We start from the raw sequence: 24725 nt of genomic DNA on the forward strand, positions 1-24725 counted from the left end.
TGAAAAACCTTGCTGTAGAGATAGTGATAATCATTTGGTCATTTGACTTATTTCTTGACAGCATGCAGTTGGCAGTAGATGTGCAGATACCGGAATGTTTTGGAGGAGTGGCAGGTGAAGCTGTTTTCATTGATACAGAGGGAAGTTTTATGGTTGAGAGAGTGGTAGGCCTTGCTACTGCCTGCATTCAACACCTTCAGCTTATAGCAGGAACACACATGGATGAAGGTAAGTTAACAAATTATCCTTTACTCCCATATAACAAAAGTAGTTTGCATTTGTGCCCATCTTATATCTCAGGAAGAGAGTATTTGTGAAACTTAATGATTTAACAGTTCATTGGTGTTGAGTTCTCATACTTCTGTTATAAAATGAGAAATGCCATAACCTGAACTGGGCTATTCTTTTTTTTTTCTTTGGTACCAGGGATCAAACTCGGGACCTTGCGGTTGCGAGGCAGATGGTGGAACCACTGAACTAAATCCCTGGCCCTGGGCTATTCTTTTTTAGTTTTCATTTCTTACTACAGTACCTTTGGTGCAAAACCTTTGTCTATATTTCAGTGTATGACTATAAATCACCATATTCCAAGTTGCTAATGTGTATACTTAGTATAAGTCAGTGTTGATAAATGCATTCAGTGTATATCGACTTCCATACTGTGTTTTCTAAAAATGAAAGATAGCTTTTAAAACCACATTTACAAATGTTTGAAATTTAAGCTGATTGGCCTTTTGAGGCTTTGAATAGTGTGTATTTGAATAGTGTGTAATTTACTTCATTACTTCATTAAATCTATCATTAAAGAGTAATTTTAAAACATTAAAAAGATTTTTTTTTCTCCATAGTAGGGTTTAAGTTCTACCACTGAGCTATATCAGCCCTATTTTCATTTTTTTTAATTTTGAGACTTGGCCTTGTGAAATCACTAGGCTGTCTTGCACTTAGTGATCCTTCTACTTCAGCTTCTTAGAGTGCTGGGATTAGAGGTAGCCTGGCTAAAACATATTTTTAAAAAGACCATTTATATTCAAGTTCTTGTCCTTTCAAGTTCGAATTCTTTATGTGTCAAAGTAAATAGCTTCTGTTTTGACTACTTGCTTTGTTGTATTTTATTTTATTATTCTGTGCTACTGGGAGTGACATCCCTAACCCTATTTATTTATTATTTTAAGACAGGATCTTGCTAAGTTACTTGGACTAGGTTCAAACTTGCTCAAATGATAGCGTGCTAAGGATTACTGATGTGCACCACTCCACCTGGCACCTGTACATTTTAAATTGCAGTAATTAATTGGTTTCTCTCTGAAATGTGTACCAAACCAAACTCGTTATTTCCTGATCCAATCTAAGGATTTTATATCATTTGTTTCTATTTAAATACTGTACACCATTCAAGGGAAAAATGCTTCACTTGAATGTTTTTCCTTTTAACTCTTAATTTCTAGTCTTACAAAAACAATAAGAGAAACTTCTTTTATGAAGAGATATGAAAAGTTAGTTGTTAAAGGACTAGTTAGGTCAGACATGGTGGTACTTGCTTATAATCTAAGCCTTTAGGAACTGGGTAGTTTAGCAAAACACTATCTGAAAACAAGTAGAGAAAACTGTGGTTTCATATGTGAATTAACAATTTCTAGAGAGCCTAGTATGTAAAGAAATAGTGGAAAAGGTGGAAAAAGAGGTCAGGAATTATGAAATGATAGTTTATAGTAACCATGCTATAATCTTGTCAGCTTTTAAATAAAGTTTGTTACACAAAATAGAGCCTTTTATTATTATTTATTTATTTTTTTTGGTACCGGGGATTGCACTCGGGTCCTTGCGCTTGCGAGGCAGGTGACGGAACCACTGGGGTAAATCCCCCGCCCAGCCTTTTATTATTAAAGAGTACTGTTTTTCTACAATTTTAACCCTATCAAAACAAGTGAAACTAGCTGGGCATAGTGGCACATGCCTGTAATTCTAGCACTTGCTATGAGTTTGAGGCCAGCCTGAGCTACATAGTGAGTTCGAGGCCAGCCTGAACCACATAGCGAGACCCTGTCTTAAAAAATCAAACCAAACAAAAGAACAAGTAAAAGTTATTAAGATTGCTTTCTTGTTTGTTTCAGAACACGAAAAAGCTTTGGAGGATTTCACTCTTGAAAATATTCTTTCCCATATTTATTATTTTCGTTGTCATGATTACACAGAGCTACTGGCACAAGTTTATCTCCTTCCTGATTTACTTTCAGATCACTCAAAGGTATGGGTCAAACTACTGAAATATAACTAACCAAGTATCTTTGGAGGTATTTGATAAGCATGAAAAGAAAGTACACAGTAGCATAAAATTAACATCAAAACCCATCTTCTTTTCCCTACGATTTGTATTTATTTTGCACACATATGTTTACACAGTATTCAAACTTCAATTTCAAAGGTATTTAAAATATACATTATCCGGGTATATGTGTATATATAGGTGTGTGAAGTTTTGAAGTTTAAATAATATATAGTAAAACCTTGGTTTGTGAGCATAATTTGTTGAGGAAACATGCCTATAACCAAAGCACTTGTATATCAAAGTGAATTTCTCTTATAAGAAATAATGGAAACTCAGATGATTCATTCTACAACCCAAAAATATTTATATAAAAATGAAATGATTATAATACTGTAATATAATACAAAATAATAAAATACAAAATATAAAGAAAAAGAACCTGTCTTATCTCTAAAAACCTTCATTGCTGTAGGATTACTTTCACTATCATTAACGGAATTACTACTATCTACTGGCTCAATGGAATCTTTTTCTTTTCATGCAACTTTAACAGGGAACCTGTCCAGTGAGACTTGCTTTTCCTTCCTTTTGAGGATTTTGTGGAAATGTGACATTGCATTGTTATTAAACAGATTCATTGCTCACACTGCTACAGCTTTATTTGGGTAGTGCTTTGCTACAAAATTTTGCAGTTTCCCACATTTAGACATCTCCCTAATCTCATTTGAAGTGAGAGACTCCTCTGCCATTTTCTCCTACTCTGTAGGTGAGATCTCCATAAACTCTTGCTATTGGGAGATAATCATCCATAATCCTGTGGTGAAAGAGAAAGAGCAAAAGAACAAAGCATTGGTTTAGTTATGATCATGTGATATTTGGCATTATGTACTATTTTTATTGCAAGACATCACTCATTTATCAAGTTAAAATTTGTTAGAAATGTTTGCTTATCATATGGAATACTCAGACATGTTATTCGCAGAAGTTATCTGCAATCCAAGGTTTTACTCTAATTTAAAAATTGAAAATCAGTTGACTATAGATATGTGAATTTATTTCTGAATTCTTATCGTTAGATTTATATGTCTAATGTTTTTTAATTTTTAAAATTTTGTTTTGTTTTGTTTTGAGACAGAGTCTTGCTATGTAGTTCAGGTTGGCCTTGAAGTCACAGTGATTATCCTGCTTTAGCCTCCTGAGGGTCTGGACTACAGGCATGTGCCACTACACTCAGCTTTTTTTTTTTTCTTATTTTGGTACCGGGGATCGAACTTGGTACCTTGAGCTTGCGATGCAGGCAGCAGAACCACTGAGCTAAATCCTCAGCCCTTTTCTTTCCTTAATAAAGTAAATTTTATTTATTTGTTTTTTGAAGCTAAACATTTATTGGTCCATTTTAGATATACATATAAATGTTTAGCTTAAAAAATTTTTACTTAAAAAAATCTGAGTGTGGTGGCGCATTCCTGTAGTCCCAGCCGACAGGTGGCTTTTTTTTTTTTTTGAAGAAAATTTAATGATTAGCTTTTGTAAATATATATACAAATTTAGTGCAACTTTATAGAATCTATTGGATCTGTTCAGGAATAATTACTGACAAAATTTTAAGACTAAAGTTCCAAATAGTCTGAGGTTTCAGGGACCCAGTAGTAGCAGGGACTATTTCTTTCATTTTCCATGATGTTATGGAAGAACATGATTGACAGGGAAAATGCACATAGAGAGACAAATAAAGAAATGAATAGTCTAGCTAGTCACCTGTAATCCCAGATACTTTAGAGGCTAAGTCAGGAGAATTACAAGTTTGAGGCCAGCCTATGCAATTTAGCAAGACCCTATTTTAGAATTAAAATAAAAAGGAGCCAGGAGTGGTGACACACACCAGTAATCTCGGTACTCTGGGAGGCTGAGGCAAGAGGATTAAAAGTTTAAGCCTAGGGCTGGGGATCTAGCTCAGTGGTTTCGCTGCCTGCCGCGCAAGCTCAAGGACCTGAATTTGATCCCCAGTACCAAAAAAAAAAAAAAAAAAAAAAGTTTGAGCCTAGCCTGGGCAATTTAGCAAGTCAGTGAAATCCTATGTCAAAATTTAAAAAAAATTTCTTTTGTCAAAAAGGGCTGAGCCAAAGGAAGGGACAAGAAAAAAGGTGAAAATAGAAGGAAAAAATGAAAACAAAGCTTTTATACATAGGGAAGGGAAGGGGCTTGAGGGGGAGAATGAAATAAAATAAAATTTATTAAAGGAAAACAACAAAAGAGGCTGAGGTAGTAGCTCAACATGAGAGGTCTGGGTTCAACCCACAGTACTAAAAAAATAAATAAATAAAATATAAAAAAGGCTGGGTATGTCCCAGCTCAGTGGTAGTATACTCCTGGGTTTAATCCCCAATACTACGCAAAAAAAAAAAAAGAAGAATATTCTAAGTAAAAGATTAAAACATTGCTTAGCTGAATTTAGTGGGCTTTTAGTTCCAACTGTTCAGAAGACAGAGACAGGACGATCGCTTGGTAGCATCCTGGGCAACACAGACTGTATGGTAGTGTGTGTTCCTTGTCCTAGTTATTGGAAGGCCGAGGCAGGAGGATCCCTGAAGCCCAGGAGTTCAAGGCCAGCTTATGTGTGTGGAAAATGATTACCAAGACATTGCTTCAGAAAAGCCTTTTCTTTGAGTAAACCCTAACCATGTAAGAAAAAAAATTAGCCATACAGTTTTTTGTTTGTTTATATTTAAATTGATTTCCAGATTCTTTTTGATTTTTTTTTTTTTGTACCAGGGATCGAACTGGTAACTTGGCACTTTTTGAGACAGGCGGCAGAACCACTGAGCTAAATCCCTGGCCCTCTTTTTGATTTTTGAATCTCAGCTTTATATATTGGTTTACTGCTCTAACTTCACCATTTATATATTGATAAATTATTCTAACTTCACTGAATTTTTTTGTAATCAAAACTTTTTTTTGTGGTGCATGTGCTAAACAAGCACTGGACTACTGATCAATATCTCCAGGTTATAAAAAAGCTTTTATGTCAGTTTCACTAAACTTTCTTGGTTGGAATTCAAGACAAACCTTATTGTGAGGGTTTTCTTAAAAAATCATAATCAATTCTGTGATGGTTATTTGCCCTATGATGCATTTGAAATTAAGGAAGAAAAGTAAAAAAAAATTAACTTTTTGAAGAAGATATTATCGTTTAATATTTGAAAAGATTTTTGTTTTACAATTTTTTTTTTGTTGGTACTGGAGATCGAGCTTGGGTCCTTGCGCTTTCGCAGCAGGCAGTGAAAGCACTGAGCTAAATCCCCAGCCCTCTATTTTTTTTTGAGATGGAATCTCAGTATGTTGTGCAGGCTAGTCTTGAGCTGGCGGGCTTAAATAGTCTTCCTGCCTCACTTTGTCAAATAGCTGGAACCATAGAAATGGGCCATCATATAAGGCTTAATGGCTTGTTGATAAATTGTCAAGCCAGAGTACATTTTAGCTTTATTTTATTTTATTTTATTGAGATAAGATCTCAGTATGTTGCATGGGCTGGCCTTGAACTAATAGTCCTGCTTTAGCTTCTCCAGCAGCAGGGAGTACAGGCTTATGTCTCCACATCCAGCTCTACGTTTTAATAGTTAATGAGTACAGTACAAATCATTGGATAAATTGACTCATAACTCTCCAAAAGAAAGCCTTTCTTTGGAGAGTTGGAAATAAAGCCTTGGATTTTAAGGTTTGTTTCTGTAATAGAATTGCTTTTTGGATGCCATTTTGATTATTTTTAATACCAAACCTACTATTATCTCTTCTGTATTTAGGTTCGATTAGTGATAGTAGATGGCATTGCTTTTCCTTTTCGTCATGACCTTGATGACCTATCCCTCCGTACTCGATTACTAAATGGCCTAGCACAGCAAATGATCAGCCTTGCAAATCATCACAGATTAGCTGTAAGTATTACTGATCAAGAGAATTTTATAAAGATCAAGAGAATATAATACTAATTTCTATGTCTAGAAGTTGCAAAATACATTTTACCTGACAAAGGAAATAATACACACAGTTTTGAAGTTAGTTTTGTTTTAGATTGGTTTCTACAAAACATTAATTCCAGTCAGAAGTATATAATTTTTTCTTCAAATTAACAAGCATAATACACATCATTTTAAAAAATGGACTTTGATAAAGAAATGTCATATTATTTGGTAATTGCAGTGCTTTCTTTGTTAAATACATTGGATGTTTTTTCAGGTCCTCATTTTTCCTTAACTGAGTTTTTGATTATTACATAGTGTACACTCACAATATCAGAAAAATGATGTAGTGTAAGCACCGTAGATATTCTGAGGTATAGCCAACTTTTGTAGATTTGAAATGTGAGGAGAGAGATAAATAGAAATACAGAAGTGAAGAGATAAAAATGAAGTAGGGCAGTAGGCCAAGTGTGGTGGCTCACACCTATAATTTATCACCTGGGAGGCTGAGGCAGGAGGATGGGCTTGAGTTCAAACCCAGCCTGGGATACATAGTGATTTCAAGATGAGGCTGAACTACATAGTGAGACCCTGTCTCAAAAAACCAAAAAAAAGTAAAACTGCAAAAAAAAAAAAAAAAAAAGTTGAGTTCAATCCCCTGTACCAAAAAAAAAAAGTCTGTAGCACATACCCGTAATACATATCAAAAATAAAGAACTTCCTTTATACAATTTAAAACATACTTTATATTTTTGGTTTTTTGAAACAGGGTCTCACCATGTAGTTCAGGCTAGTCTTGAACTCAAAGCAATTCTCCTGCCTTAGCCTCCTGAGTGCTGAGATTATAGGTGTGAGCCACCACACCGAGCCTAAAACATAGGTATTTTAAGTTTTTAGATTTTTCCAGATTCTGAAAAGCATAGTATTCTCTTTAAAGTATTTCTTGCCATTAATTGTAATTTAACACTGCTAATACCACTATCAATGAAGATCCCCCAGTAGAGGGCACCCAAGACTAATGGGTTGTATAGTTTCTTTCTTTTTTTTTTTCAGTACTGGGGATCGAACTCAGGACCTTGTGCTTCCAAGGCAGGCATGGTGCCACTGAGCTAAATCCTCGGCCTGTATAGTTTCTTAGTTTTGTTTTCTGGGTTATTTTCTGTTGTTGTTGTTGTTGTGTGTTTTTGGTAGGGCAGCAATGAGCATTGAACTCTAGGCTACATCCCACAGTCTTTTTCATGTTTTTGAGACAGTATCTTGCTAAATTGCCCTGGTTTAGCTTGAGCTTACAATCTTCCCACCCTTGGCTCCCAGAATGCTAGATTATTGGTATGTACTGCCACACTTGGCATTAGGTTTTAACAGAAATAATTCTGTCTTTTCTGGTTAAAAAAGTAGTCTAGCTAAAAGCTGGATGTGGTGGCACACACCTGTAATCCCAGCACTCAGGTGGTGGAGGCAGGAGAATGGATATTTGTTTGAGGCCAGCTTGGGCTACATAGTGAGTTCAAGGCCAGCCAGAATTACATGGTGAAACTTGTCTCACAAAACCAAGCAGGGGCTAGGGATTTAGCTCAGTGGTTCTGCCACCTGCCTCACAAGTGCAAGGTCCTGAGTACAAAAAAAACCCCAACAAAAATAGTCCAGCTGGATGCAATGGTGCACACCTGTAATCCTGACACTCAGGATGCTGAGCCAGGAAATGGGATGTTTGAGGCCAGCCTGGGCTTCATAGTTATAAGCCTACGCTGTAGTACATAGCAAGACCCTGCCTTGAAAAAAAAACCAGCTAAAAAATATGAACAAAAATTTATCCAAATAATAACATGAAATGCCACAATGTTTATGAAGTGATTAAATATAAATGTACCTGCATGGCTGGGCACAGTGGCTCATGCCTGTCATCCTAGCTACTCAGGAGGCCAAGGCAGGAGGATGGCAAGTTCTAAGGCAGTTTAGCAATTTAGTGAGATCCTGTCTCAGATAATAAAGGGCTGTCGATGTAGCTCAGTGCTAAGATCATGTGTTCACTCCCCAGTTCTGCAAAACAAACAATAAATAAGTAAAAATTTAAAATGCTGGGAAAATAACTTAGTGGGAAGACCCTGGTTTCAGTCCCCAGTACTCCCCCCAACACAAAGGACTAACGTGGAACAAGCTATATCCAGGTATACGATTAAGTAAAAAAAACTGAAGTTGCTTAACAATGTATTTAGTGTAATCCAACTTTTTTTTTTTGGTAGCAGGGATCGAACTCAGGTCCTTGCGCTTGCGCAGCAGGCGGCAAAACCACTGAGCTAAATCCCCGGCCCTAGTATAATCCAACTTTTGAGAATTTATATTTATATATATAAAGAAAAACTTCTAGCAGAGTGTCATGGTGCACACCTGTAATCCCAGCACTAAGGAAGCTGAGGCAGGAGTTTAAGGCCACCTTGGGCTACGTGGTGAGTTCAAGACCAGGCTGAAATATATAGAGAGACCCTGTCTCAAAAAAAATAAATAAATAAAAAAACCAAAGAAAAGAACTGAAACGGTGCCTACTTCGAGGGACAGAATTTTGTATAATTGGGTACATGTCTTCTTAACATTATAAATTGTTTGCTTGGTTTTATTTTCAGTTAGCATATACAAAAGCATGTATACCTTTTTTTAAAATTAATTTTTGTTTTTAGTACCGGGGATCGAGCTTGGGACCTTGCGCTTGTGAGGCAGGCAGCAGAATCACTGAGCTAAATCCCTGGCCCCATTTATACCTTTGGATAATAAATATATTTTACAAATTTCAAGTAAGAATGCTACTTGTAGAAAAAAATACATAGAAAATGATAATAGAAAGTGATTATCTGTTACTCAGGGATATTTGATGTATGTATTTCTCTAGACTATGTACTATGCATATACAAGAGTACTTTTTAGAAAACGAGATATTATGCCTGCTGTTATTGTAAAACTTTAGTTTTTTACTTAATATATTGTGAACACCTTCCCTTGTATACTACTTATATGTCTGCCTTACCTTAACAGCTTTTCTGGTACTGGGAAATGAACCAGGGTCTTTGCCTTGAGTCATGTCCCAATCTTTCTGTAAATTATTTTGGGACAACAACTCACTAAGTTGCTCAGGCTAGGCAGGAACTTGCCATTCTCCTGCCTCAGTTTCCCAAAGCATTGAGATTGCAGGTATGAGCCCCCATGCCCATCAACTAAAGTATTTTTAAAGTACTGCAGTTTATAATTTCAAAGTGATTGTTAGTTTAGTATTTTAAAAACTTGAGAAGCTTCTTTAGAAGCTTGAAGTAAGCATACAGTCATTTTCATTTATTTCTATCATGCTAAACCCTAAATTTTATACAAATAATATAGTAATTACTTTATAAGTTTGCTATGAGTGGAAAATCTAATTTTGGGATGTTGAACAACTGGTTAGCTAGTACTTTTACTTACATTTTCTCTTTTTTTTTTTGCTACTGAGGATCAAACTCAGGACCTTGTGCTTGCCGGGGAGATAGCCTGGCCCATACATTTTCTTGAAGATATACTTTCAACTAGCACTGTCTAATTGAACTTCTGGAAAGAGGAATGTGCAATGTAGTACAGTAGCATGGCTTTTATTGCCCCTTTCATTAAAAAAAATGTTTTAGTAACACATGTTTGTGATACATAATGAATACATTCACATATATACATAACACATCTTAATCCTTTTTGGTTCCCCTCCTCCTGCTCTGCATGGCTTTTCAACACTTGAAATACAGCTGATGCTACTGAGGAGCTTAGTCTCTAGTTTTAACGTTAAAAAATACGCATCTGGCTAATTAATGGCTATGGAATTAGACAGAGCACCTTTAAACAAAAAGTGTCAGCATAAGTACATATCCCAGTGGCTAGAGTTTCAGCACTTGGGAGTATGTACAGTAAAAGGTATTACTCAAACATGTTGGGAATGCCAGTTAGTCATGTTTCATTTAATTACCAATTTAAATTCCTGCCTCGTTTGTTCTAAGATGTCTGCTGTGAGGTAACAAAAGAGGAAGGTACTATGGTACTTCAGGAGGGAGGACTAAAAGAAAAAAATCTCCTGTCATCCATTTGGTATCTGATTGAGATCTAAATGGACCACCAACTCATTTGTAAATTTAGGGTGTTACCATGGCAATGGAAACAGCCAAACAGCCTTTTGTTTCTCAGTTTTCTTATGGAACTGATGATTTGTTTTTCAGGTATACAACTTCTTTCTTGTTTTTCAAACTTTTTAAAAAAATCAGTTTCAGTTTACAATTGTAACTGTCTAGAGAGAAGATCTGTATTGGAAGAATATTTTAAATAACCATTTCTGGAGAATTCTGGATAAAAAGATGTCAGATAATCTGACTTACTAAATTAGCCTTAAGCACTTTTGTTTACTTTGACTGTCAGGAGTGGGTGTGTTGTTCAGTGGTAGAGTATGTGCTTAGCATGCAAGTCTTTGGGTTTAATCCTGGCACCAAAAAAAAAAAAAAATTAAATTGTGTGTGAGCATGGAGTCTTTTCTATATGTTTCTATTTCATCTTCAAAACAAAATTCTGATTTAGTCTAAGCTTCAGATTTCTTCTGTGTAAGACTGAGATAATAATAGTGCTTCCTCATAGAGTAGTTGTAAAGATTAGATAAGATAATGGAACCAAATTGTTCATAACAGTTTATGGAATGTATTAAGTGGTAATAAGTGTTCATTACCACTACTGATATCATTGTTTGTGTTGGCATATACAAAACTTGAATTTTATTTTATTTATTTGGCTTTATGAGACAATATTGTCTCATAAATATACTCATTGTATATTCCAGGCCAGTTTGAACTTCCTGTGTAACCCAGGCTGGCCTTGAACTTGTGATCCTCCTCCCTCAGTCATACAAAACTTCAATTATAAAAGTAAAATTATTCCAGTGCTCCCAGTTGTTTTTATTCCTTAGATCTTTATGTATTGCTTGATATAGTTTATTCTTCTTTTTATAATAAGAGCTTTTTTTGTTTTTATCTATTAACTGTTTTTTATGAGCAAATTTCTTTTTCAGTACTAGGCATTGAACCTGAGGACTTTACACTAAGCTAATTCCCCAACTGTTTTTTTTTTTTTTTAATTTTGAGACAAGGTCTTGTTAAGTTACCCAGGTTGGGCTTGAATTATCCTCCTTCTTCAGCCTCCCTGAGTGCTGGGATTACAGATGTGTACTGTCATGCCTGGCTTATTTTTTAAAATAATCGAAAATATTTTCTAAGTATGTTTTAGCAGTTATATCCAGAATAATAAAATCTCAGGACTATTTACTTGATAATTCTTTGGTAAAGACTCACATTTCTCACATTTTACTTTTGTAGGTAATTTTAACCAACCAAATGACAACAAAGATTGATAAAAGTCAGGCTTTGCTGGTTCCTGCTTTAGGTAGGTAAATTAACGAGATAAACATTTTTACTTTAACACATTTTTTCCTATTTATCCGTTTGATGCTAGTTAAATATAAGCTCCATGAAAACAGACTATTTGTCTTGTTCACTTATATATCTTACCACTAAGCACAATGCCCTGTAATAATGAATGGTCCTTTGACTTTTTTAACCAACATTTATTAAATATCCACTATCTGGCAGCTATGATGTCAGCCACTTGAAATAAAAACATTCAAAAGGGGCTCTTGTTATCAAAACCTCAAGTTGGGGTAGTGGGTGTAGCTTAGTAGATGAGCACCTGCCTAATGTGTGTGCAGTTCTGAATTCTATCCCCAACACTGTAAAGAACAAAAACAAAACAGAAACAATCTCACAGTCTTAGGAAGAAGAGTGAATCCACTTGTATACAAATCATGCTATAGCATACTATGACTGTTCCTAATCTCAGTCGTGATTTTGTTAAAACACACAGCTTCAAGATTTATTTCCACTAAAATCTATAAGCATATTCTCTTTGCCAAGCATGGTGATGTACCCCTGTAATCACAGCTACTTGGAATGCTGTGGTAGGAGGATCACTTGAGCCCAGGAGTTTGCGGCCAGTGTGGCACCATAATGAGACACTTGGCTTTAAAAAAATTTAAAAAGAATATTCTGTTAGAGTTCTTTCTTCTGGGTCTCAGAAATATGTTACTAGGTATGATGATATGGAAGATTGACAAATACATTGACAGAAATCAAAAAGTTCTCTAAAAGCAAAAGCAAATAGGATAATGATTTGACTGTTTATGTAGATAAATTATTAATCTTAGGATGTTACTTGTGCAAGTTTTTTGAAACAGTACAGTATGTTCTTTTTTTTTTTTGAGGCACTTCTAAGTTGCATAGTGTAGTCTTAAAATTATGATCCTCCTGCCTTAGCCACGTGGCCCAGTGGTGCACCTGGGATTACCCTTGTATATGACTGGGCCCAGTTCCAAGTATATTCTTGTTATATTAAATTTAGTAAAAGAAGACTGTTTGATCACAGGCCTTCTAAGAAACTTATAACCTACCTAGTCGATAAGGGAATATACGATTATCATGTTCTTTTTTTCAGGGGAGAGTTGGGGTCATGCTGCTACAATTAGGCTAATTTTTCATTGGGACCAAAAACAAAGGTCAGTATAGAAACAAGCTAGTAATTCTGAATATTAGCATAGTTATACTGAATGCTTAACAGTTTCTTTTTTTTTTTTTCCGCTTAATAGTTTCTTAGAGTTAGTCCGCAAGAAAAGATTTACAGTGACCCATGAACTAATGTTTTGTTGCCCTGTCAATCACTTGGAACAAACAGAGACATATCGTTATATTGTTCATTTAGCTACATAGGGAATTCTTTGGAATATTTAAATGATGGGGTGCGCATACCTGAAACAAGTAGGTGGTTAAGGAATGCCGCCCTCTAAAGTTCTTTCAAATCATTTATTAGCCATGCACAAGGAGGTGTACTCTATGTTCCTAGAAGGGATTGAAAGAAGAATAAAAGCAGGACAAAAGGAAAACTTTTGAGGTTAGGTTTAGGACTAATTTATGTGGAAAATGAGATGGTTTTTCTTAGCTGCTTAATATAGTTCTTGTATGAAATTGTGCATGTTAGTTTTTTCTTCTGTATTTTCCTATCCTGCTTTTATTACCCAGTTACTTACCTGGCTTTCATAAGTATTGTTCTTTAAAATAAAATCATGACAGCATGAAACCTTTGTGTTTGTTTTTAAAGCTGTTGAGTAAGGGAATGAGCCAGCTTTTCTTTTCTTTAAAATAGCCCATTGAATGCTATGAAGTCTTTCAGTTTGCACGTCAAAAAATGTCAGATTCCTGCCAGCCTCTCTGTTTAGTGATTAATTGGCATAACCTAGAGAACATAATATGGAAATCCCCTAATGAAGGAGGCAACTGAGGCAGTGCATGGGTACAGATGGAATAAAGGATCATCTAAATACATTTTGGACCTAGTTGGTAATTTTTTTTTTTAATCTGCATTTGTTTATTCTGCAAACTAAAAAAATCATGCACCCTTGGTAAGTTAGGTTTTACTGACCCAACATCCTAGGAAAACATATTTCTCTTTTTTTTTTTTTTCTTTTGTACTGGGGATTGAACTCAGGACCTTGTGTTTGCGAGGCAGGTGCAGTGGCAGTGAGCTAAATCCTCAGCCCTCTCCATATATGTTTTACAATTAATTCATGCATTTTGTGCTTCCTTTAAAGACGATATTTCCAGCCAAGTGTGGTGGCACATGACGGTAATCCCTGTACTCTCACAGGATGAGGCAACAGGATTGCAAATTTAAGCCCAGCCTCAGCTCCATCCCCATGCCCTTTGTTTTATTTGTTTTTTTGGTTTCTTTTTGGTTTTTTTGAGACAGGATCTTGTTATGTAGGTGAGGCCAGCCTTAAACTCACTATGTGTCCCAGGCTGGGCTCAAAGTTGAGGTGATATCCTGCCTCAGCCTCCTGAGTGCTGGGATTATAGGTGTATACCACCATACCCACCTTGGTTTTTTTTTTTTTTTGGTACCAGGGATTGAACTCAGGACCTTGTGCTCGCAAGACAGGCACCGGAACCACTGAGCTAAATCCCCGGCCCCACCTTGGTTTTTATTTTGAGACAAGGTCTCACTACGTTGCCTAGGCTGGCCCCCAATTTTAGATTCTCCTGCCTCAGCCTCATAAATAGCTGGGATTATAGGCATTCCCCACAAGCCTAGTTTACATAATTTTTGTTGTTATTGTTTGGGTTTGTTTGTTTATTTCTTTAGAGATAGGGTCTCACTCTATAGTTCAGGCTCACCTTGAGCTCATGGTATAGCCCATGCTGGCCTCAAATTTGAGATCTTTCTGTCTCAGCCTCCTGAGTGCTAGGATTACAATCGTGTCCTACCACGTCCAGCTACATTGTGTTTTACGATTGACCCCCCACCTTCATTCTGTAAATAAGTCACTGTATACAGATTGAGTACCCTTTTCCAAAATACTTGGGACCTGAAGTGCTTTGGATTTCAGATTTTTCCAGATTTTGGAATACTTACATATTCATAGTAAGATGTCTTGGGAGTGGGACCCAAGTCTAACCACAGAATTCATTTGTTATACATATAGCCAGAAGGTAATTTTCTGTATGGTTTTAATAATTTTTTGCATAAAACAGAAGTTTCCAGGTATGGAATTTTCTACTTGCAGTATCTTGTAATTGCTCAAAAAAGTTTACATTTTGGAGCATTTTGAATTTTGGATTTTCAGATTCAAGATGCTCAATCTATGCTTGAGCAACAAACCTTATTATAAGACTTGGTACATGGTGGCGCATGGCTGTAATGAGCCTGAGGCAGGAGGAGTGCCATGAGTTTGAGACCACCTTGGGGTACATAGTGAGACCTTGTCTCAAAAAAAAAAAAAAAAATGCTGGGGATTTAGCTCAGTGGCACCGTGGCTGCCATGCAAGCTCAAGCTCCTGAGTTCGATCCCAATCACACACACAAAAGAGACTTGGTTATAGCTCTGCAACTGAACCAAGAGTTTTTGTTTTGATTTGTTTTGTTTTGTTGTACTAGAGATTGAACCCAGGGCCTTGTACATGGTAGGAAAGTACTTTACTACTGACCTACATCCCAGGTTATTTTTATATTATTTTCAGGGTCTTGCTAAATTGTGCTGCCTAGACTCCAGCTTTCAATCCTTCTGGCTCAGTCTTCCAAGTACTTAGCTAGGCTAAAGGCCTGTGCCACCACTCCTTGTTACCTGTTTGAACTGAGATTTTTTTTATTTTTTATGGTCCTGGGGACTGCACTCACACCCTTCACACTGATCTGCATTTGCAGCCCCCCTCCTTTTTTGAGATAGGATCTGGATCAGTTGCCCAGGTTGGCTAGAACTTTTGATCCTCTTGCCTCAGCCTCCCAGAATGGTGGGATTATAGAGGTATACCACAATGTCCAGCTCTGAGACTTTTTTTTAAACATAGTTTATATTTTCCCAGATTTTGGTTGTCCTGTAAAGTCCATCCCACTATTTAAATGTTCTTGGGAATTATCCTTGAGCTAATATGCAGTAGTAGTCTACTCTAGACTTAAATAAGTGAATACTCACTAATAGAATATATAAGTCCTGTCCCTCGTACTGAAAGAAAGAAGGAAGGAAGGGAGGAAAAAAATTATAGGAGCAATGCAAGATACTTTGTCTTTCATCAGAAGAGAAAATTTGCCTTTGTGAAATTGTAGAAGATAGTATTGCTTAGATACCCATGATGTCAGAAAATTAAGCTTACTTTTTGAGAGTTAATTTGGAATGAATTCAGCTTCTTATAGATCTTTCCCAAGAAATTAGAGAATGGTATAGAACACTAACATTGACAACAAATGCATGTGGGGATAATACATAGTTCTTTAAAACTTTTCCTATTTCCCAGATATTATTTTAGTAACTGCTTGCTTATGCTAAGTATTTTACTAGGAACTTTATATACAACATTTCCAGTAGTCTTTTCAATAACTCTTTGAATAATAATCTATACTTTTAATTATTAAAAATGAGAGGGCTGGGAATTTAGCTCAAAACTAAGGCCCAGAAAGGTTAGCAAAGTAATAAATAATAGCTTCTATTTATTGAATATTTATTAATTATCTTTATCATGGAAAGGACCATATTTGTATATATTATTTCATTTTTCAACTCTGAGGTAGTGTTATCCACATTTTATATCATTCTATAATAGAATCTGTTACTTTTCTCATATAAGAATTTCTAGAAGGTAATTATAGTGTTGCATTGATTGCTAGCAAATCTGAATATATATTTCTTATTCTCTGTTTTAGTATTTTTTTGGTACCAGGGATAGAACTTGGGTCCTTGTGCTTTCGAGGCAGGTGGTGGAACCACTGAGCTAAATCCCCGGCCCTTCTTATTCTCAGTTTTAGATAAAATGCTTTATTTTGAAGCTTGTTTTATCCCAGCTTCTGGATATGTGATAGGTTTTTTTTGTTTTGTTTCATTTTTTGCTTTTTTTGCAGTACTGGGAGTTAAACCAAAGACCTGGAGAATGTTAGGCAAAATTCTGTGCCATTGAGCCACAATCCCAACCCTTTTTTGTATTGTTTTCCATCTTAATTTTGAGATACAGTTTCAGTGAATTGCCCAAGCTGGCTTTGAATTTAAGACCTCCTGCTTCAACCTCCCCATACCTGGGATTATAGGCCTGTGCTACTACACCCAGCTTAAAATAGTTTTGCTTTTTTTTTTCATTTTTGGAAGCATGTGCCTTTAAGTTATTAAATGTGCACGAACTCTTTGTAGGATGGGGGAATTATGTTGTTCTTGGTGTGTTTGTTCAGTTGCATGTTTTGGGTTTATGGCACAGGGCTTCATGCATGCTAAGCACATGTTCCACTACTGAGCTATACCCCTGGCCCCAAACTTGCATGAAATTTTACAGTTTTTAAAATTTAGTTTATCTTGAAAGGATAGAAATCGAAATTCATACTGGAGAGAAAATAATTATAAAAATGAACACTTTTCATTTGAGCAGAAATGCTGAAAACCTTGGATAGCCAAATTTATATTGGGACTTGAACTTAGATATACCATCATGCCCAGTACTTCTCCAGGAACCTTTGATTTTTTTAACCTTTGTTTAATGATGAAGTAATATCCTAGCAGTTCTTAAATGCTCTTGTCTGTGTCCTTATATTGTGTGGGTTTTCCTCTAATTTGCATATTCATGATAACATGAGGCCAAGATTGTTCAGAATTACACTGCCATTTGGCAAGAAGATCTGGTGGTGGAGTGGAGTAATACATCAACACCCCCATACAGTGTCTCCTGTGTGTGCTCAGCATTAGAGCACAAATTGTGCTTCTGTCTTATTTCTTCCTGACCCAAAGTATGTAGTTCAGCCATATGTTAAGCTTCATCTCTGCTGGGGCTATGAGCCAAGTGATTCTTTGGTTTAGTTTCTTGTTTTAAGAGGATCTCTTGAGATGCATTCATGACATATGAAAATTTATTAGTTAGTTAGAAATTTGAGGAAGATTTTCAATCTGAAAACTTGGTCCACCTTTGACTTTAAGATTCTTAGTAAATGAGCAAATCCTTCTTAAAAGCTTTTTTTTGGTACCAGGGATCGAAATCAGGTCCTTGCGCTTGCGCAGCAGGTAGCGAAACCACTGAGCTAAATCCCCAGCCCAAAAGCTTATTATTTTAACTGGGTGTGATGGCACATGCCTGTAATCATAGCACTCTGGGAGGCCGAGGCAGGAGAATCACAAGATTGAGCACAGCCTGGGCAACTTAGTGAATTAGTGAGAACACACCTCAAAATAAAAAATAAAAGCCTAGGTATGTATGTAGCTCAGTGCATTGACCCTGGGTTGAATCCCGGGCACCAAAACAGATAGATAGATAGATAGATAGATAGATAGATAGATAGATAGATAGGATGCTTAATTGTTTTTAATAACTTCTTCAGAAAAATTAGATATAATGGATGCCTTTTTGGACATTTTTTGTGATACATGGTAATTCAGATACAGGTTTTTCAGAGCTAGCTAAATTTTGGGGGTTTTTTGAATCAAAAAGTGATTTTCTGCCAGGCATGGTGGTGCACACTTGTAATACTGGCACTTAGGAGGCTGAGGCAGGAGGATCACTGTGAGTTTGATGGCTGTGAATTTGAGGCCAATCTAGGCTACATAGTGAGTTCGTAGCCAGCCTAGACTACATAGCAAGACCTTGTCTCAAAAAACCAAAAAAAAGAAAAAAGAAAAAGAAAAGTGATTTTCTGAAGCCAGAGATAGAGCTCAGTGATAGTCTCTGTTTGCCTAGTAGCATGCATAGAGAGCCCTGAGATCAATTTCAAACTCTAAAAAAAGTTATTCTTCAAAAAATCACATTAAAATAAGTTTGCCTCTGTTTTTCTTTCATATTTTTGCATTAAAGATAGAACAGAAGCCTGGCACAGTGGTGTGAGCCTGTAATCCCAGCTATTAGGGACAGCAATGAAACAGGAACATCTCAAGTTCTAGGCTATCCTTGGCAACATAGCAAGAATTATTTTCAAAAAAAAAAAATCAGCCCTAAAGAATGTTAAAAATTTATGCTCTATGCTCTAACTCCTTAACACAGCTTTTATTGTTGGTTTTTAAAAAATATTAATTGGTACATTTTAGGTATACAGTACATTTACATTTATCATTGGGTGCTTGTACCTGAACATGATGTATCTTAGTTCTTATTTTTTTTCCCCATTGCCTATGCACCCTTCACCTCCACCACTCTTCTCTATTTACATAGACTTTGTTTCCTTTTTTTTTCTTTCTTTCTCATAATTTTTCCTTTCCTTTCTTCCCTTTCCCCTTCCCCTCCCACCACCCCTCCACCTTTGGACCTTTTCCTATTTCAAATTATCAGTTATTCGTTTTAATCATTTTCATCCTTATTTACACTTTCAGTTTCTCACACTAGAGATACTATTCGGTATTTACATGTGTGTCCTATTTATTTCACTTAAGAGTATGGCCTCAGTATGCATCCATTTAGCTATAAATGACTCTAGTTTCTTGTTCTTTATGGCTGTACTCCATTTTATAAAAAAACCACATCTTCTTTAATCCGGTTTCCAGTTGATGGGTACTTGGGCTGTTTCCAAATTGTTGGATTTTTGAGACAGGGTCTTGCTATATAGTTCAGGCTGGCCTTAAACTCACTATGTACCCTGGGCTGGCCTCTAACTCACAGCAATCCTCCTGCCTCTGCTTCCTGATTGCTGAGACTATAGGCTTGTGCCACCATGCCCAGTTTTTGGCTTTTTTTGAAACAAGGTCTTGCTATGTAGTTTAGGCAGGCCTTGAGCTCACTGTGTAGCCCAGACTGGCTTCAAATTCACAGCCATCCTCCTGCCTCATCCTTCTGAGAATATAACTATTCTTACATTATGTATTACTTAGTAATTATTTTATTAATTGGTAGTATATGACGGTTTGAATCCTGCTGGGTTTTTCATTCATTCATTGATTCATTCATTCATTGGTACTGGAGATGGAACTCAGAGCCTTTACACTGAGGTATACCTCTGTCCCACTTTTTTGTTTGTTTGTTTTGGTTTTTCTGAGAGAAGGTCTTGCTATGTAGTTCAGGCTGGCTTTAAACTGGTAGTGATTCTCCTGCCTCAGCCTCTGAAGTGCTGGGATTATAGGCCTGCACCACCACACCTAGCTACCTGCAGCCATTTTTTATTTTATTTATTTATTTATTTATTTATTTATTTATTTATTTATTTTTATTTTTTTTTCCCCCATTAACTTTATTGGTACATTTTAGGTATACAATACAGTTACATTCATCATTGGGACCTTGTACCATTACATGAGTATCTTGGTTCTTATTTTTTTTCCCCTTCCCTTGCCCTCCCTTCACCCCCTCCACCCTTCCCTATTTGCAAAGACCTTGTTTCCATTTTTTTCCTCTTCTCATATATTTTCCTTTCCCTTTTTTCCCTTCCCCTACCCCTCCCAATTCCCCTGCTCTTTTAGGCCTTTTCTTCCTGTTACACAATATCAGTTATACATTTTTTAAATTACAATATCAAGATCTAGGAGACATTACCACAGATTTAACAGAATTTAAAAGGATATAGAAAGCATATTACAAAAATCTTTTTTGAAATAAATTTGACAACTTCTAAGAAGTAACTTAGAAGACAAATTAATGAAACTAACTCTGGAGGAAATATAAAATTTGAATAGCACCTATTAAAGAAAGTATATTCCTAGCTTGAAAACCTACCTGTATGACAACAGCATAGCCATTTTTTATTTTGAGATGGGGTGTCACTAAATTGCCCAGGCTGAGCCGCAGCTTGGGATTCTCCAGTCTTCCACAGTGCTGGGATTACAGGCAAGAGCCACCATGCCTGGGATGGATGCTGCTGTTTTCATCCTGAAGGTACAAATTTAGAAATGTTTTTCTCTAAGTTAGAATCTACATTTAGTTTAATTATATCAGTTTTTGAAAGTTGGAGTAAAATAGACATACCATAAAATTTGCCATTTTAACAGTGTTTTAAGTGTTTAAGTACAATGGCATTAAGTACATTCATATTGCTGGACACAATATGATCATTTTCACCCCATTGCCTGGTGCCTGTAATTCTAGCTACTCAGTGATGCTGAGACAGGAGGATCAGAAGTTTAAGGCCATCTTGGGCAACTTAATGAGATGATTTCTCAAAATAAAATAACAAATGAAAGGGTCTGGAGTGTAGCTTAATGGTGGAGCACTGGCCTATTATGTGAAAGGCCTTGGGTTGAATCTCCAGTACTGCAAAAAAATATATATATATTTATATTGTTCCACAACCTTCACCACCATCTATTTCTAGAACTTTGTCATCTTCTAAAACATTAACCAATAACTCCCTATTCTCCTCTCCCCCGGCTCCTGGCAACCACCATTCTACTTTGTTTCTATCAATTTGACTCCTTGCATAATTGGAATTATACAATATTTGTCCTGTTGTGATGAGTTTGTTTTGTGTAGAATAAATCTTCAGGGTTCTTTTATGTTGTAGCATATGTCACAGTTTCCTTCCTTTTTAATGCTAAATAATATTCTATCATGTACATCATATATAAAATATATACACATACCACATTTTGTTTATTCATCTATCAGTGGACTCTTCAGGTTGGTTTTGTCTTTTTGACTTTTGTGAATAAATTATATCTGTTTTAAAGTAATTTTAGAAGGCACTGTAAAGGTTTCTTTTTTGTTAACAGCATTTAAATATGGTTTATAAGAACCTAGAATTTTATTTAACTTTCAGTTTTTCATTTTATATTATTTACATTATATAGTACACAATAAAATTCTACGTAAAAGACTTTGTCCTATCATGACAGTAGTTTTTAGTCACATAACCATTTTAAAACAATGTGCCTTCTTTATTTTATTTACTTGTGTTTATTTGGGTTTTCTGAGATGGGGTCTGCTGTTGTAGTTCAGGCTGACCTTGAACTTACTATGTAGCCCAATGATTTTCCCTTGGCCTCCTAAATCCTAGGATTACAGGCATGCACAGTCCCATCTTCCTTCTTTATTTCTGTGAGAATATGTCCCTCATTTATATTCCAAGATATTATCTTAATACTTCTCTAATAACATAAAATATGCAAATATTGCAGAAAGATTGAGAAATATATATAAACAACTTTTATCTTGTAATAACAACTCTTAACTTTTTGATTGTAGTCTTCTGGCACTTTTTCTATACATGTATATGCATACTTATAAATATGAGGTCATACAGTATAATTTTTCTTTCTATTTTTTAGAGTCTCATTATGTAGTCCAGGCTGGCTTTGAATTCAGTATGTAGACTGATTGTGCAGTCCAGGCTGGCTTCAAATTTGAGATCTTCCTGCCCCAGCCTCCTCAATGCTGGGATTATAGGTGTGTGCCACCATGTTTGGCCAGTATAATTTTTATTTCATATATTAGGAATACCTTCCTACTTCATTAAATATTTTTTTCTTCTTCTTTTTTTTTTTTGGTACCGGGGATTGAACTCAAGACCTTGCGTTTGTGAGGCAGGCGGTGGAACCACTGAGCTAAATCCCCATCCTCTCTCTTTTTTTTTTTTAACGTGAGTAATACTTCACTACATATAAAATATTTTGGAGGGTTTTTTGTTTGTTTTTTTGAGACAGGGTCTCACTGTGGCCTAGGGTGGCCTTGAACTCACCTCGTAGCCCAGGCTAGCCTCAAACTTGTGGTAATCCTTGTGTCACTGTAATCCTAAATGCTGGGATTTCAACCACCACACCAGCTGAGGTTTTTGTTTTTTAAGAGACTCACTGTGTTGCCTAGGCCTTGAACTCCTGGACACCAGAGGTCTTCCTGCCTTAGCTTCCCCAGTAGCTGGGATATAAGAATGCCCAATGAGGGAAGTTTCTTTCTTTTTTTTTTTTTTTAATGTCTTTCTCTTCTGTGCTTTTAAGAGGAAAAGAATAGAAGTACAGCAAAAAAACTATAAATTTAAATTATGAAATCAGTCATCTGAACTAATTAAGGTTATATACTTTTGTGTATGTTTATTCTTTTTTTCTAAGCAGGTTGGCAACATTGTACAAATCACCAAGCCAGAAAGGATGCACAGTACCGTTTCAAATCACAGTGAGTATTATTAGTTTAGAGTGGGATTTTGGTATTATTGGGCAGTAATGATTTGAAGAAATTACTTACAAATTGTTTCTGTTAAATTCTGTAGGCCAAAAGCATATTTGAAGACAACGTTTCATGCTTAGAATATCCCCAGAATGGTAGTGTATACAGAATACTGTAGTCACAATTGGACTGAAATTTATTCTTTTTTTTTAGTATGTTTGCAGTACATAATGATTATATTCATTGTGGAGAGTGAGTACATGTGCTGTGTGCTGTAACATAACACATCTCAATTCTTTTTTATTTCCCCTTCCTCTCTACGTTCCCTTTAAAAAAAATTTTTGCCAGCATCAGATTCATTTAATTATTTTATAGGTTATTATCAAGTTAATTATTATAAACACAAATTAACAGTTTGACTATCAGGCCAAAAAAATCAAAACACTAAATCCAGGTTCATTTTAAAAAATTTGTTCTTTTTTTTATCCAGGGTTTTAGCTCAGTAGTTCTGCTGCCTGCCTGGCAAGCATAAGGTCCCGAGTTCGATCCTCAGTACCAAAGAAAAATTTTTTTTTTACAAAAAAACATTTTTTTAGTTTATTAATACATGTGTACTGTAGTACATAATGCTCACACTCCTTGTGTGAAGTTGGTCTACGTACATGACACATCTTCATTCGTCTTTACAGCCCCTGTCCTTGCCCTGCCTCCCTCCTCCCCCATCTGTTGATCTCTCTCCCCCTTTTTTAAAGTTCATGTTTGTAGGACGTAATGTTTACAGTCCTTGTGCAGAGTTGGTACCTGCATGAAACACATCCTGGTTCCTTTTTTTCATCCCTTATCCCTTACCTTTCTTCCCCCCCTCCATCTCTTGATTCTCTTCCTCTGTGAGAACAATCTATCTCTCCCTACTTCCTTTTATCTTTTATTTTGGTCTTTATTTTTCTCTAGGTTTCTCATATAGGAGAAACCATGTGATATTTCAGCTGATTTATTTCACATAACATTATAGTCTCAAGCTGCTGAAATGTATGCTTAAGTAGAGGAAAAAGCTGGGGGTGATGACGTATGCTGATAATCCCAGCACTCAGGAGGCTGAGGCAGGAGGATCCTACAAGTTCGAGGCCACCCTGGGCTAGGTAGTGAGTTCAAGGGCAGCCTGAACTGAACTATAGTTAGACCCTGTTGCCCCAAAAGGAGATATTTGGGAGTAGTATATTCCATGGTATTGGTAAAATTTCAGGCTAGCTGGGGATTTAGCTCAGTGGCACCTTGCCTGCCTCACAAGTGCAAAGCTCTAAGTTTGATCCCCAGTACAAAAAAAAATTTCAAGCTATAAGGACTTTTTTTTTTTTTTTTTTGGTGGTACTGGTATTTAAATCCAAGGCATTGGCACTGAGTACATCCCTGGCCTTTCTTTTTTCTTTTTTTTTTCCTTTTTTAAATTTTGAGACAGGGTCTCAATAATTTGCCCAGACTGGCTTTGTTTTTTGTTTTTTTGTTTTTTTGAGACAGGGTCATGATGTGTAGCCCAGGCAGGCCTCGAACTTGCAGTGGTCCTCCTGCCTCAGTCTCCGAAGTGATGCGATTACAGGTGTGCACCACCATTCCTGGCCCAGGCTGGCTTTAAACTAACAATCCTCATATCTCAGCCTTCTAATCTAAGATGCTGGGATTGCAGATGTGCGCCACTGTGCCTGGTAGCTATTTTTTTTTTTTTTTTTGGTACTGGGGATCAAACTCGGGACTTGGCGCTTTTGAGGCAGGCAGCGGAACCACTGAACTAAATCCCTGGCCCCAGCTAAAGATTTTTAAAGTGAAAGTTGGAGATTTTCAAACAGAAAAATATACCAATATTATTTGGTCTGA

At 36.2% G+C, this 24725-nt stretch overlaps 1 protein-coding gene and 1 long non-coding RNA gene across 21 annotated transcripts in view; one reads left to right on the forward strand and one right to left on the reverse strand.

Moving 5' to 3' along the window:
• Positions 1–24725, forward strand: part of Rad51c (RAD51 paralog C) — a 39244-nt gene that overhangs the window by 2108 nt on the left and 12411 nt on the right. For 3 of the 20 annotated variants that reach the window (XM_021248706.2, XM_021248705.2, XM_021248704.2), the window contains exons 3-8: positions 62–228; positions 2115–2248; positions 6070–6201; positions 11589–11655; positions 12760–12820; positions 22802–22865. In XM_021248706.2, the coding sequence (XP_021104365.2) occupies positions 62–228; positions 2115–2248; positions 6070–6201; positions 11589–11655; positions 12760–12820; positions 22802–22865 (625 nt within the window). Of the gene's footprint in view, positions 1–61; positions 229–2114; positions 2249–6069; positions 6202–11588; positions 11656–12759; positions 12821–20507; positions 20637–22801; positions 22866–22959; positions 23050–24725 lie in introns of those variants that run through there. The other 17 variants (XM_021248709.2, XM_021248708.2, XM_004870343.3 and 14 more) reach the window with 12 other exon arrangements.
• Positions 2205–24725, reverse strand: part of LOC110346842 (uncharacterized) — a 35038-nt gene continuing 12517 nt past the window's right edge. Inside the window, exons 2-5 of the long non-coding RNA XR_002391104.2 lie at positions 20478–20630; positions 13071–13160; positions 8096–8265; positions 2205–3083 (exon numbers count right to left, since the gene is read on the reverse strand). This is a non-coding gene — a long non-coding RNA (uncharacterized LOC110346842). The remainder of the gene's footprint in view (positions 3084–8095; positions 8266–13070; positions 13161–20477; positions 20631–24725) is intronic.

Source organism: Heterocephalus glaber, unplaced genomic scaffold (genome assembly GCF_053883595.1).
Source record: "Heterocephalus glaber isolate CG9 unplaced genomic scaffold, H.glaber_assembly_v1.0 deba00001564, whole genome shotgun sequence".
In the NCBI taxonomy this organism is placed as follows: Eukaryota; Metazoa; Chordata; class Mammalia; order Rodentia; family Bathyergidae; genus Heterocephalus; species Heterocephalus glaber.